At 38.8% G+C, this 15,698-nt stretch overlaps 1 protein-coding gene across 7 annotated transcripts in view; it reads left to right on the top strand.

Moving 5' to 3' along the window:
* DYNC1I1 (dynein cytoplasmic 1 intermediate chain 1) overlaps positions 1-15,698 on the top strand; it is a 425,084-nt gene that overhangs the window by 352,762 nt on the left and 56,624 nt on the right. For 6 of the 7 annotated variants that reach the window (XM_075315692.1, XM_075315688.1, XM_075315687.1 and 3 more), the window contains 2 exons: positions 1,447-1,587; positions 14,010-14,135. The exons of the other annotated variant lie outside the window; for it this stretch is intronic. In XM_075315692.1, coding sequence (XP_075171807.1) covers positions 1,447-1,587; positions 14,010-14,135 — 267 coding nt within the window. The remainder of the gene's footprint in view (positions 1-1,446; positions 1,588-14,009; positions 14,136-15,698) is intronic. 7 annotated transcript variants of the gene reach the window in all.

Genomic DNA, 15,698 nt, shown 5'->3' with positions numbered 1-15,698 from the left:
CATAATGTCTGGAGCAATGTATGGAGCAATGTATAATGTCTGGAGCAATGTCTGGAGTAATGTATAATGTGTGGAGCAATGTCTGGACCGATGTATAATGTCTGGAGCAATGTCTGGAGTAATGTATAATGTCTGGAGCAATGTCTGGAGTAATGTATAATGTGTGGAGCAATGTCTGGAGTAATGTATAATGTCTGGAGCAATGTCTGGAGTAATGTATAATGTCTGGAGCAATGTCTGGAGCGATGTATAATGTCTGGAGCAATGTCTGGAGTAATGTATAATGTGTGGAGCAATGTCTGGAGTAATGTATAATGTCTGGAGCAATGTATAATGTGTGGAGCAATGTCTGGAGCGATGTATAATGTGTGGAGTAATGTATAATGTCTGGAGCAATGTCTGGAGTAATGTATAATGTCTGGAGCAATGTGTGGAGTAATGTATAATGTCTGGAGCAATGTCTGGAGCGATGTATAATGTCTGGAGCAATGTCTGGAGTAATGTATAATGTCTGGAGCAATGTCTGGAGTAATGTATAATGTCTGGAGCAATATCTGGAGTAATGTATAATGTGTGGAGCAATGTCTGGAGTAATGTATAATGTCTGGAGCAATGTCTGGAGCAATGTCTGGAGTAATGTATAATGTCTGGAGCAATGTCTGGAGCGATGTATAATGTCTGGAGCAATGTCTGGAGTAATGTATAATGTGTGGAGCAATGTCTGGAGCGATGTATAATGTGTGGAGCAATGTCTGGAGCGATGTATAATGTGTGGAGTAATGTATAATGTGTGGAGCAATGTCTGGAGTAATGTATAATGTCTGGAGCAATGTGTGGAGTAATGTATAATGTCTGGAGCAATGTGTGGAGTAATGTATAATGTCTGGAGCAATGTGTGGAGTAATGTATAATGTCTGGAGCAATGTGTGGAGTAATGTATAATGTCTGGAGCAATGTCTGGAGTAATGTATAATGTCTGGAGCAATGTCTGGAGCAATGTATAATGTATGGAGTAATGTATAATGTATGGGGTACTGTATGGAGACTTCCGGTGGTCAGTAGATCTCTATGGCAGACTTCGCCCCAGCTGCAGTTCCTGTCTGATCGCCACTAGATGTCGCCAGAGTCCCGCAGCAGATGCAGCCGTGTTATTAGCCGCAGGAGCAGAATGTGGTGTCTCGTGCATGAGCCGCCGCCTGCTCAGCAGCAGCGGATTGTCTCCTGCAGGGAGCCGCATTGTGCCCCGTGATGGCACCTTCCACCTGCACATGATGGAGGGGATCCCCCCGGTGCACCCTCTCCTCCCCCAGTGACGCCCCAGTAAAGCACTTTCATGTCTGGCCACTTTTATGATAGCAATGTGTAAAGTTTGTAATGATGGCGCAGATTTGGCCGCGGGCAGCAGCAGCAGCAGCAGCGCCACTCAGCCCTGTCCTCTGCTTCCAGCACAACAAGCCGCTCTACTCCTTTGAAGATAACGCAGACTATGTGTACGACGTCATGTGGTCCCCGCTGCACCCCGCGATCTTCGCCTGCGTGGACGGGATGGGCCGCCTGGACCTGTGGGACCTGAACAGCGACACCGAGGTGAGAGTGCGACATTAACCCTGTGCGACAATCCCCGACTGCTGCTGCACCACCACACTCTGGCTGTGTCTTACAGCTGTGTGTTTAGTTTTTACACTTTGTTTTATCTCATGTATTTTTTTCATTACTTTATTTTATACATTGTTTTATCCTACACATGGTTAAGCTTATTAATATCTATTTTATGTATGTTTTATTTTTAGTTTTTATTTTATTTCAATACATTGTTTTATACATTTGTCTTTTATTCTATACATTCTTACGTTTATTACTTTTTTTATTATTTATATATATATATATATATATATATATATATATATATATATATATATATTTGGTGTTTTTTTACATATATAATTTTTATATACACACACACACTTTAAGTTTTTTCTTTTTTACTTTATACATTTTTACATCTACATTTCTTTTATTTTTTTTATTGTACTTTCCAGATTTCTATGTTTACAATTTATATATCCATTATATATCTTTTTATTTGATGTGCACAAAATAATGTTTGATTTTCTTTATTTTTTTTTTACAGTATACATAAGGAACCTTAGTACTGTTTTATACACAAACAAAATATTTGTAGACTGCATTATATTTTCCTATGTGATTTTTTTTTTTTATGTGCTCTGATACAGCACATAATAATGCTGTTTTAATGGTACAACTTACTCGTAAGCGTATTTGCTTCCAAGGCAGTGTGTGAACAGACTCTTATATAGCGTTACTCATTTCTTATCATCTTTCCTATATTATGTAGATTTATCTATAATGTATAGATCAAAAAAATTGTGAAAATAATAGTTATATATATATATATGTATATATATATATATATATATATATATGTATATATCTATCTATATATATATATATATATATGTATATATCTATCTATATATATATATATATATATATACATACATTCTATATTTTTATTTTTTAACTACATTTTTTTCACAATTGCTGCCTTTATATTTTCATCACACCTTTTGATACCTTATGATTATTGTTTTGTTTTTGTTGTCAGTTTTAGGTTGCTATTACCTCCTGTACATGCACATTTTACTTATTCTCATGGTGTGTTATACAATTTTTTTTCCATTTTCTTTCCAAATCCTCTATAATTTTGATTAATATCTGTTTGGTTTATGACGTCATTTTATGTATTAGAGCGGAAACCTATGACTATGACAAAGGTCATTTTTGACCAGTGACTTGATTATGTGGATGATGGTGACGCGCAGGTCTCGTATTGCCTCAATTTTTTCTGGATTCAATTAATATATAAACCGTATTTTCATAAGTATTGACAATTTTTTATTATTATTATTATTATTGCTATTTTTATTGTTATTATTGTTACTGGAAATCTCCAGATCCAATCAACTCTTGCCAAAAACTACCAGATCACATTGCTTTTAATTTTTTGTCACTTTTACTCTTTATCTTTTATTTTAAATCATGTTATGAAAATATGTAAAATAAAGAAATAAATAAAATCTTTTAAAGTGGCATTACCAGAAATAAGAACCTTGGCAGATTAACGAATGATCTAAGATTATTGGTTGGTCTTGTAAAAATATATAAAATATAGGAGTCTCCTGATTGGTTATTATCACTCCACCGTCTTCTGGTTTTATGTCAGAAACAAATCAGAAACAAGTTCTGGATTATCAGAATTCCTAGTCATTCAGATGACGGATTGGAGGAATTTTACCAAATTGGTGTATACATTTCATTAACAATTACATCTAATCGTTAATGTTTGCATTCAACAATTCTCCTTTAAATTCCCACTTTTCTGAAGAGCCTAAATAAATATTTTTTAAAAAAAGCGTAAATTTGTTTTTTAAATTTCACTTTTTCGTCGTTTTTTTTAATGAATGCCCACTGATCTTCCCTTACCCCAGTGTTATTTATGATGATGATGATCAATTTAATAAACTTAATACCTATATAAAATGCTATATGATTACGTAATTAAAAAAAAAATAAAAAATAAAAAAAATTATCAAATTCCCACTGGAAGTGACAAGGTTAATTCATATGTTAAAATGTTCTGTTTCAGCATTTAGCCGAAAAGCTTGACTTTTTTTTTCTATAATTTTATTATTATTTGAAAAGATTGATTTTATTATATCGGTTAAAATGTATAAAAGTTTAATCACATATGTAATTTAATGATGAATGAAGTGTTGGAGGGCTGATTGATAATGATATTATAATTCCCTCATTTCTCACCTGTAGGAAGGAGCGGCTCAGGGAATTGAACATCTAATTATTCGTGGAGGAGCTCTGATTTTAAGCTATTGTAAAAAAAAAAAATTAAAAAAAAAAAAGAAAGATATCAGGCAGCGTGACAGTCACCCTTTTCTGGATTTGGGGGCCTAGAACACAATGCAACATTTTTGTATCTTTTTAAATCATTAATAACTAAACATTTTTTTAAGCTCTTATGCAAAACCTCACTGAGGACAATAAGAAATATTAAAAATATTGCATTTTTAGCAAATTACTATTATTTTTTATTTACAAATTCAGTTTTAGTTGAAACTAAAATCAGATTTTTTTTTTACATTTAGAAATACAATAGAGCCCTAATTTGTCCGTGTTTTTTTTTTTTTTTTTTCAATTTTCTGTAATTGGAGGGTATTGCCAATTTTGTGGTTTTACTCCAGTACTGTCTCGTACCCAGGTAAATGACCGCTACCGTATCTCAAATGAGAAGCTTTTGAAGTATTTCAAGCAGGAAGTGCTGCAGCCTTTTTAATTAGGAAGCCTAGTGCTGGAGGATATATAGAAGGCTGACTGGTTTCCAAAAAAAAAAAAAATGTGGAAAAATAGTTAAATATATCCTTTAGGTATTAATAAAAATAAAAAAATGTGGAAAAATAAGTTAAATATATCCTTTAGGTATTAATGAAAAAATGGAAAAATAAGTTAAATATAACCTTTAGGTATTAATTAAAAAATTGGAAAAATAAGTTAAATATATCTTTTATTTATTAATAAAAAAAAATAAAAAAGAAGTTTTGAGTTACTGAGAAAAAAAAGATTTAAGCATTCTAAATTAATTGTTATAACAACATTTGGATTAATTTTTCTGGACACATTATATTTGAAGAAAAGTAAAAAAACATAAAAATGAAATATTATATATATATATATATATATATATATATATATATATATATATATATATATATATAGGATTTAATTTTAAATTAACCATTCCAATATTTCTATTTTTTTTTTAATAAATAAAGTTAATTTTATAAAAAATAGATTAAAATAAAGGTTTAGGCAGCCTAAATTAATTATAACATTTGGATCATTTTTATCCAAAAATTATCTAAAAAAAAATTATAAAAATAAATAAAAAAACATAAATGTCTATATAAGAATTTTCTTTATATAAAACTGTATTATATAAAAAAAAGTAAAAAAAAATTATGTATAAAATATATACCGTAAATAAATATACACATACATTTTATATATATTATATATATATACATATATATATATATATACACACAAACACACACACATACGCACACACATATATATAGGTTTAGGCGCGTTAAATAAACAGTTATAATATTTGGATTTATTTTTATATAAAATAACTACATAAATAAAGTAAAAATAGATTTAAAAAAGAGGTTTCTGCGTCCTAAATTAAATGTTATAAGTTAACATTGGATTTATTTTTATATAATAATTAAAAAAATTATATATAAAAAATATATATATGTTTAGGCATTCTAGATTAATTGTTATAACATTAGGATTTACTTTTATATAAAAATTAATTATGTAAACAATATGTGTAGAGAAAAAGATTTTGGCGTTCTAAATTAACTGTTATAATATTTGGATTTATTTTTATATAAAACTAAATTATATAACTTCATAACTTCAGACCATAAATATGGAACAAATTTCATTTTTTTAATGAGGGATTTAATATAATAAAATTCACGTTTTATTAATTATTAATATTAGCGGGTTTAATTTTTTTTCTGCTTTGCTATAAATGTTATTAATTTCTAAAGGTTTATTACATTGGCAATAATTTTGGACTGAATTTTTATAATTTTAAGAATTTTTTTTCTCTAATCATGATGGTACAAATAAATGTAAACTTAAAAGCAAATTCTATTAACATAAAGTGCCCAAAATATTTTGAAAGACAAGAGTTGTTATTTTCCAGAAGTCCTAATATTAAAAATATTCATCATTATTTTTTCCGGCCACAAAAAAACATATGTTCTTTTTTAACTTTATTCTGTCAGTGCATTCGACCCATATTTTTAAAGTAATAGCGGCTTGGAACTGATGTCATTTTTTGATATTTCATTGTAATGTAATAAATGCTCGTCGGTAGGGGAACAGCAGGCAATGCCAATTGAAATTATATATTTTCTGAAAGGGGGGATGGATAAAATAACCATGTGACTAGGGCCATTCATTAAAATGCTAATTTAATACAGTAATTACAATATAGCTTTGTGTAGAATCCAACTGTCATTTTTCAAATTTTCAAATTTTGGAAAATTTTTCAAATCAACAGTCGTTTGTTTGTAAACAAGATTAGAGCTTTGTTGGCAGCACTGGGGTTAAGGATTGCTTTTATTTGTGCGCAGTCCTGGTTACAGGGACCAGCCAACAGCTTAGTCTATGGCATTTACATGAATGTACTTTATCTCCGGAGCTTAAATCACATCCGTCATTTAATAATATGTTAGGAGAGCTCTGCATGGGGAAATAGAGGGATTCTGCAACCAGTCGAATGTGGCCCAGAACAATAGTATTTGTATTAAATCAAATAGTAGTCTCATCTCTCCCAATTGCTACCCCATACAATTGCTAAAGGACTGTGTCAGTCCAGTAGTTTAACTCACATTGAGAATTGTAGAGTTCTCCCGGTTCACCAGTCTGCAGAATTGATGGCTCGCCATGCTGAGTGCTTTTTGTTCCAAGGAACAGAGGTTCACTTTCATAGTCTCCGATGAGGGAGCTGTGACAAAAAGACGCTGCGAGCATCCAGATATTAACGTGTCAGCCTTGAAAAAATACACTGTATTTAGCCCGGACATTTTTCTCTATTGAGCGGACTGGCATCTTACATAGAAATCTGCACTACCACCAGTCTGACCCAACTCAGTCGTCTTTTTTTTTATTTTTTTTGCAACCCTTACAAAAAGGTCAATGGACTCCTTGCATCATTTTTCAGGCCCAAAAACCTATAGGCAAATTGCGGAACCAATTTTTTAATTCCAAATACTTTGCATTCAATGTAATTACAAACAACATTTAACTCTCCCCTCCCCCCCCCCCCCCCCCCGTGAAAATAAAAATCCACCCCACTAATTATTAATAATGCATGTGTTTAAGAATTTCAAGTCCCTGTTTGAACTTGTCATTTGTTCTATTTTCATTGTCCTAATTAAGTTATGGCTAATAAAAACCCCAAAACACAAATACATAAAAGAAGCATATAAGTAACATAAAAGTAAAGAGTTATGGATTATTTTTATTTATTTTTATTTTATTTTTTTAAAAAACCTAATGCAAATACATAAAAAAGCATTAAAGTAACATAAATGTAAAGATGAACTTATCCTTTGTTCTATTTTCATTGTCTTAATTAAGTTATAGATTAAAAAAACAAACCATAGATAAAAAAGCATCAAAGTAACAAAAATAAAGAGTTCTGGACTTTTTGTTTTAAAAAAACAATGCAAATACATAAAAAAAACCCATAAAAGTAACAAATATAAAGATGAACTTGTCATTTGTTCTATTTTCATTGTCTTAATTAAGTTATAGATTAAAAACAAACACATGGATAAAAGAAGCATCAAAGTAACAAAAATAAAGAGTTCTGGATTTTTTAAAAAAACAATGCAAATACATAAAAAAAGCATAAAAGTAACAAATGTAAAAATGAACGTCATTTTTCTTTTTTGATTGTCTAAATTAAGTTGGACTTTAAAAAGAAAATGCAAATATATAAAAGAGGTGTAAAAGTAACATAAATGTAAAGATAAATAATAGAAAAAATAGAATATAAAGGAATACAAGAAATAAATTACATTTCTAGAAATACACATTAAACAGATCAACACAAAAGAAAAATGCGAGATCGGCCCTAATGGTTTTGATTGGGTATAAGACTGTATGTATTCTCAGGCCTCGTACACACAAGCCTCTTGAAATAATGAAATAATAGGGATAATTACAGGGCACGAATGCAGATGGCCCAGGTTTTTCTGTCTGTATTTGATGTGGACATGTTTTTTTGTGCTTTTTCAGCTGCAGATTCTCCCATGTAAGTGTTGATCAGAAGACGCGCACTTTTTAGGCAATTTGGCCATTCAAAGGGAAATTGTGACAAAAATACGGACATTGAATTATTGTTTACTGCCTATGTGATTTAGTACTTTCTTGCATTTTTCCTCACTTTTACATCCATTCCTGTCTCCAAAAAGTTCTCCAAAACTGTATGTGTGAACCCGGCTATAGATGGATGAGTAAATTAAGCCATAGACACAATGATAACTCAATATATGGAAGCGGCATTTGTGCTGTAAGCAGCGCTGCTGGCCATAATCATAGCAAAATTGATGCCCATATACCTGTTTGTCTGACATCTATTATTAATAAGCATAGAGATGAGCTAGGCCAATGTTTATTTTGAAGAGGTGAGGATGACTGTATACCAGGGATGTCAAACTCATATAAACAATGGGATAAAATTAAAAACCTGGACAAAGTTGAGAGCCAACCTAGTCACAGGCCCCACATAATGGTCTATACAGGATAATGGACCCCACAATATCCCTCCATACATAATTATGGGCCCCACATAGCCCTCCATACAGAATAATGGGCCCCACATAGCCCTCCATACAGAATAATGGGCCCCACATAGCCCTCCATACATAATTATGGGCCCCACATAGTTCTCCATTAAGAATAATGGGCCCCACATAGCCCTCCATACAGAATAATGGGCCCCACATAGTCTTCCACACAGTATAATGGGCCCCACATAGTTCTCCATTCAGAATAATGGGCCCCACATAGTCCTCCATACAGAATAATGGGCCCCACATAGCCCTCCATACAGAATAATGGTCCCCACATAGCCCTCCATACAGAATAATGGGCCCCACATAGCCCTCCATACAGAATAATGGGCCCCACATAGCCCTCCATACAGAATAATGGGCCCCACATGGCCCTCCATACAGAATAATGGGCCCCACATAGTCCTCCATACAGAATAATGGGCCCCACATAGCCCTCCATACAGAATAATGGGCTCCACATAGTCCTCCATACAGAATAATGGCCCCACATAGCCCTCCATACAGAATAATGGCCCCCACATAGCCCTCCATACAGAATAATGTGTCCCACATAGCCCTCCATACAGAATAATGGACCCCACATAGCCCTCCATACAGAATAATGGGCCCCACATAGCCCTCCATACAGAATAATGTGCTCCACATAGCCCTCCATACAGAATAATGGGCCCCACATAGCCATCCCATACAGAATAATGTGCCCCACATAGCCCTCCATACAGAATAATGGGCCCCACATAGCCCTCCATACAGAATAATGGGCTCCACATAGCCCTCCATACAGAATAATGGACCCCACATAGTCCTCCATACAGAATAATGGACCCCACATAGTCCTCCATACAGAATAATGGGCCCCACATAGTCCTCCATACAGAATAATGGGCCCCACATAGTCCTCCATACAGAATAATGTGCCCCACATAGCCCTCCATACAGAATAATGGACCCACATAGCCCTCCATACAGCATAATGGGCCCCACATAGCCCTCCATACAGAATAATGGGCTCCACATAGCCCTCCATACAGAATAATGGGCTCCACATAGCCCTCCATACAGAATAATGGGCCCCACATAGTCCTCCATACAGAATAATGGGCCCCACATAGCCCTCCATACAGAATAATGGGCCCCACATAGTCCTCCATACAGAATAATGTGCCCCACATAGCCCTCCATACAGAATAATGGGCCCCACATAGCCCTCCATACAGAATAATGGGCTCCACATAGCCCTCCATACAGAATAATGGGCCCCACATAGTCCTCCATACAGAATAATGTGCCCCACATAGCCCTCCATACAGAATAATGGACCCACATAGCCCTCCATACAGCATAATGGGCCCCACATAGCCCTCCATACAGAATAATGGGCTCCACATAGCCCTCCATACAGAATAATGGGCTCCACATAGCCCTCCATACAGAATAATGGGCCCCACATAGTCCTCCATACAGAATAATGGGCCCCACATAGCCCTCCATACAGAATAATGGGCCCCACATAGTCCTCCATACAGAATAATGTGCCCCACATAGCCCTCCATACAGAATAATGGGCCCCACATAGCCCTCCATACAGAATAATGGGCTCCACATAGCCCTCCATACAGAATAATGACCCCACATAGCCCTCCATACAGAATAATGGACCCCACATAGCCCTCCATACAGAATAATGGGCCCCACATAGCCCTCCATACAGAATAATGGGCTCCACATAGCCCTCCATACAGAATAATGACCCCACATAGCCCTCCATACAGAATAATGGACCCCACATAGCCCTCCATACAGAATAATGGCCCCACATAGCCCTCCATACAGAATAATGGACCCCACATAGCCCTCCATACAGAATAATGGGCTCCACATAGCCCTCCATACAGAATAATGGACCCCACATAGCCCTCCATACAGAATAATGGACCCCACATAGCCCTCCATACAGAATAATGGGCCCCACATAGCCCTCCATACAGAATAATGGGCTCCACATAGCCCTCCATACAGAATAATGGGCCCCACATAGTCCTCCATACAGAATAATGTGCCCCACATAGCCCTCCATACAGAATAATGGCCCCACATAGCCCTCCATACAGAATAATGTGCCCCACATAGCCCTCCATACAGAATAATGGGCTCCACATAGCCCTCCATACAGAATAATGGGCTCCACATAGCCCTCCATACAGAATAATGGCCCCACATAGCCCTCCATACAGAATAATGGACCCCACATAGCCCTCCATACAGAATAATGGGCTCCACATAGCCCTCCATACAGAATAATGGGCCCCACATAGCCCTCCATACAGAATAATGAGCTCCACATAGCCCTCCATACAGAATAATGGGCCCCACATAGCCCTCCATACAGAATAATGGGCCCCACATAGCCCTCCATACAGAATAATGGGCTCCACATAGCCCTCCATACAGAATAATGGACCCCACATAGTCCTCCATACAGAATAATGGGCCCCACATAGCCCTCCATACAGAATAATGGGCTCCACATAGTCCTCCATACAGAATAATGGGCTCCACATAGCCCTCCATACAGAATAATGGACCCCACATAGTCCTCCATACAGAATAATGGGCTCCACATAGTCCTCCATACAGAATAATGGGCCCCACATAGCCCTCCATACAGAATAATGGGCCCCACATAGCCCTCCATACAGAATAATGGGCTCCACATAGCCCTCCATACAGAATAATGTGCCCCACATAGCCCTCCATACAGAATAATGGGCCCCACATAGCCCTCCATACAGAATAATGGGCTCCACATAGCCTCCATACAGAATAATGGGCCCCACATAGCCCTCCATACAGAATAATGGGCCCCACATAGTCCTCCATACAGAATAATGGGCTCCACATAACCCTCCATACAGAATAATGGGCCCCACATAGCCCTCCATACAGAATAATGGGCCCCACATAGTCCTCCATACAGAATAATGGGCCCCACATAGCCCTCCATACAGAATAATGGGCTCCACATAGCCCTCCATACAGAATAATGGGCCCCACATAGTCCTCCATACAGAATAATGGGCCCCACATAGTCCTCCATACAGAATAATGGGCTCCACATAGCCCTCCATACAGAATAATGGGCCCCACATAGCCCTCCATACAGAATAATGAGCCCCACATAGCCCTCCATACAGAATAATGTACCCCACATAGTCCTCCATACAGAATAATGGGCTCCACATAGTCCTCCATACAGAATAATGTGCCCCACATAGTCCTCCATACAGAATAATGGGCTCCACATAGCCCTCCATACAGAATAATGGCCCCACATAGTCCTCCATACAGAATAATGGCCCCACATAGCCCTCCATACAGAATAATGGACCCCACATAGCCCTCCATACAGAATAATGGGCCCCACATAGCCCTCCATACAGAATAATGGGCCCCACATAGCCCTCCATACAGAATAATGGGCCCCACATAGTTTGTCAGTGGAGTTAGAAGATTTGTCCCCAGATTAGTCTAATCTGTCTGGGCGGCTTAAAGGGGGTCGCTAGGATCCACAAGGAACAGTTGAAGAGTTGAGCTAAAGATTTGCAGGACCCGGGTTAGTCGGCTATGTCAGTGGTTCATGGCCACCAGAACAAAGCCCTACGAATGTTCTTCAAACTGTGGGCATCCCTGGTGATTCTGAGTAGTAAGCCCGGTCATCGTCATCACTGCAGCAAGACACACCCATGATATTTTGCTAGTAATCGGAAGAGGTGCCACAGATGCTGGCAGGTCGGAGAAGAGGTGCAGGACTCTGGTCTAGAGTATTGCAAATCTTTTTGCTCAGTGCAAATCAGTTAATCTGCGTGTGAACCTCCTCAGGCCTCTGTGTGTGCCCCTCCAGCCTCCCCAGGCCTGTGTGTGTGCTCCTCTACCCTCCCCAAGCCACTGTGTGTGCCCCTCGAGCCTCCCCAGGCCTCTGTGTCTGCCCCTGAAGCCTCCTCAGGTCTTTGTTTGTGCCCTTGAAGTCTTCCCAGGCCTCTGTGTGTGCCCTTGAAGCCTCCTCAGGCCGCAGCCTTCTCAGGCCTCTGTGTACCCCTCCAGGCTCCCCAGACCTCTATGTGTGCTCTTGCAGCCTCCTCCGGCCTCTGTGTGTGCCCCTCCAGACTCCCTAGGTCTCTGTGTGTGCCCCTCCAGTCTCCTCAGGCCTTAGTGTACGACCCTCTAGCCTCCCCAGGGCTGTGTGTTCCCCTATAGCCTCCCCAGAACTGTGTGTGCCCCTCCACTGCTGTATATACCACTAGCGATGTTTGTGCCCCTGCAACTATGTCTGTGCCCCCTAGTGATGTATATATCCTCAGTGATGTCCGTAACCCCTAGTGATATTTATGCCCCCCCCCTCGCTTCCCTAGTGATGTATATGCCCTCAATGTCTACTGTGAGGTCTACGAACTCCAGCCTCCCCAGTGATGTACATTCCTCCCAGCTCTCCCCTGTGATGTATACAGTATGCTCCCAGCATCCACCGTGATGTATATGCCCCCAGCGTCTCCTGTGATGTATATGCCCCCAGCGTCTCCCGTGATGTATATGCCCCCAGCGTCTCCTGTGATGTATATGCCCCCAGCTTCTCCTGTGATGTATATGCCCCCAGTGTCTCCCGTGATTATATGCCCCCAGTGTCTCCCGTGATTATATGCCCCCAGTGTCTCCCATGATGTTTATGCCCCCAGCGTCTCCTGTGATATATATGCCCCCAGAGTCTCCTGTGATGTAATGGCCCGAGAGTCTCCTGTGATGTATATGCCCCCAGAGTCTCCTGTGATGTATATGCCCCCAGAGTCTCCTGTGATGTATATGCCCCCAGAGTCTGCCGTCATGTATACGCCCCCAGTGTCTCCTGTGATGGTAAAGCATTTGTGTGAAGCTACAAGATCAATATCAACTAATATCACAGCCGCACCAAAGAGAAGCAGCTCCAGCCGCCACAGTGAGTTGTTTGACCAAATATAGTAGGGTAATTTTCAAGTTGTGCAGCCCCCGAATGATGGTACAAAATTTCAAATGGCCCCCGACAGAAAAAAGGTTTCCCACCCTTGCTTTAGGTGAAGAAGATCCACCTCTGGATGATGTGAAATGATGGATTATGCTGGGAGTTGTAGTACAGGAATGCCTCCCGTTAGCTGATACTTTCATTAGTAAATGTTCAGCGTTGCGCAGCCGGATGTTTGACTGTTGTGGTCGCTTTGCATAGTTTTGGTGAATAACATGGGTACAAAAAAAAAAAGTCTGTGAAATGAATTCATTACTCTTTTACTATGGAAAATTTACATTGCTTTCTTTTATTTTTTTCTTTGCCCAGTGGGGGATGTGTTTCGAGAACAATAAATCCCTGTTTTCTCGTGGCAGGAGATGTCTACGGGCAGCGCGCAACTACTGTTCTCAAAATATGTAGACTTGTTAGGCTCCTGGTTCCTCAGCTGCCGGAGTAACAGTTGTTTTTTATATTTTCCATATCCCTCCATATGGAAGGTCCCCACCGCAAGCACAACCGTGGAAGGAGCGTCCGCGCTCAACCGAGTCCGCTGGGCTCAGAGCGGCCGAGAGGTGGCAGTCGGAGACTCCGAGGGACGGATCTGGATCTACGATGTCGGAGAGGTATGAAGAAAGTGACACCTATCAGTCATACAAGTAGTTTAATTAAGAGGGAGGTGAGATACAGAGGCATGCAAAAGTTTGGGCACCCCTGATGAAAATTACTGGCATTGTGAACAGTTAAGCAAGTTGAAGATGAAATGATCTCTAAAAGGCATAACGTTAAAGATGACACATTTCCTTTGTAGTTTAGGAAAAAATATATATTTTTATCATATACATTTCTAAATTAACAAAAGAAAAAAAAAATGTGCAGATGCAAAAGTTTGGGCACCCTGCATGGATAGTATCTAATAGTGTCACTTTTGGCAAGTATCACAGCTTGTAAATGCTTTTTGTAGCAGCCAAGAGTCTTTCAATTCTTGTTTGAGGGATTTTCATCCATTCTTCTTTGGAGATGTATTCCAGTTCTGTGAGATTCCCGGCTCGTTTTGCTTGCTCTGCTCTTCATTGAAGAAATCTTCCAGTTCTGTGAGATTCCTGGCTCGTCTTCCAGTTCTGTGAGATTCCTGGCTCGTCTTCCAGTTCTGTAAGATTCCTGGCTCGTCTTCCAGTCTGTTGAGATTCCTGGCTCGTCTTCCAGTCTGTTGAGATTCCTGGCTCGTTTTGCATGCTCTGCTCTTCATTGAAGAAATCTTCCAGTTCTGTGAGATTCCTGGCTCGTCTTCCAGTTCTGTGAGATTCCTGGCTCGTCTTCCAGTTCTGTGAGATTCCTGGCTCGTCTTACAGTCTTATGAGATTCCTGGCTCATTTTGAAAGCTCTGCTCTTCATTGAAGACATCTTCTAGTTCTGTAAGATTCCTGGCTCGTCTTCCAGTCTTTTGAGATTCCTGGCATTTTTTGCATGCTCTGCTCTTCATTGAAGACATCTTCCAGTTCTGTGAGATTCCTGGCATTTTTGGCATGCTCTTCTCTTCATTGAAGACATCTTCCAGTACTGTGAGACTCCTGGCTTGTCTTGCATGCACTTCTCTTCCTTGGAGACATCTTCTAGTTCTGTGAGATTACTGGCTCGTCTTGCATGCTCTGCTCTTTTGAGGTCTAGCCTCAGATTTTCAATGATGTTCAGATCAGGGGACTGTGAGGGCCATTGTAAAACCTTCAGTTTGCGCCTTTGGAGGTTATCTATTGTGGATTTTGACGTGTGTTCAGAATCATTATCCACTTGTAGAAGCCATCCTCTTTTATCCTCTTTTCATCTTCAGATTTTTAACTGATGGTATTATGTTTGCATCAAGAATTTGTTGAAATGTCATTGAATCTATTCTTCCCTCTACCCGTGAATTGCTCCTTGCACCATTGGCTCCAGCACAATCCCAAATCATGACTAATCCACCCCCATGCTTAATGGTTGGCGAGATATTTTCACAACTTTTCCTGAAATTTTGTGCCCTTTTTTCTTCACACATACCTTTGATCATTGTGGTCATACAGTTCTATTTTATCCTCTTTGGTCCACAGGACTTGTTTGAAAATGCATTAGGCTTGTTTGAATGTTCCTCTGCTGACTTCTGACGCTGAATTTTATGGTGAGGACACAGGAGAGGTTTTCGTCTTATGACGGTT

The sequence above is a fragment of the Anomaloglossus baeobatrachus genome, chromosome 6 (assembly GCF_048569485.1).
Source record: "Anomaloglossus baeobatrachus isolate aAnoBae1 chromosome 6, aAnoBae1.hap1, whole genome shotgun sequence".
In the NCBI taxonomy this organism is placed as follows: domain Eukaryota; kingdom Metazoa; phylum Chordata; class Amphibia; order Anura; family Aromobatidae; genus Anomaloglossus; species Anomaloglossus baeobatrachus.
Note: the sequence above shows the minus strand (reverse complement) of the source record. Positions and strands in the feature narration are given on the sequence as shown.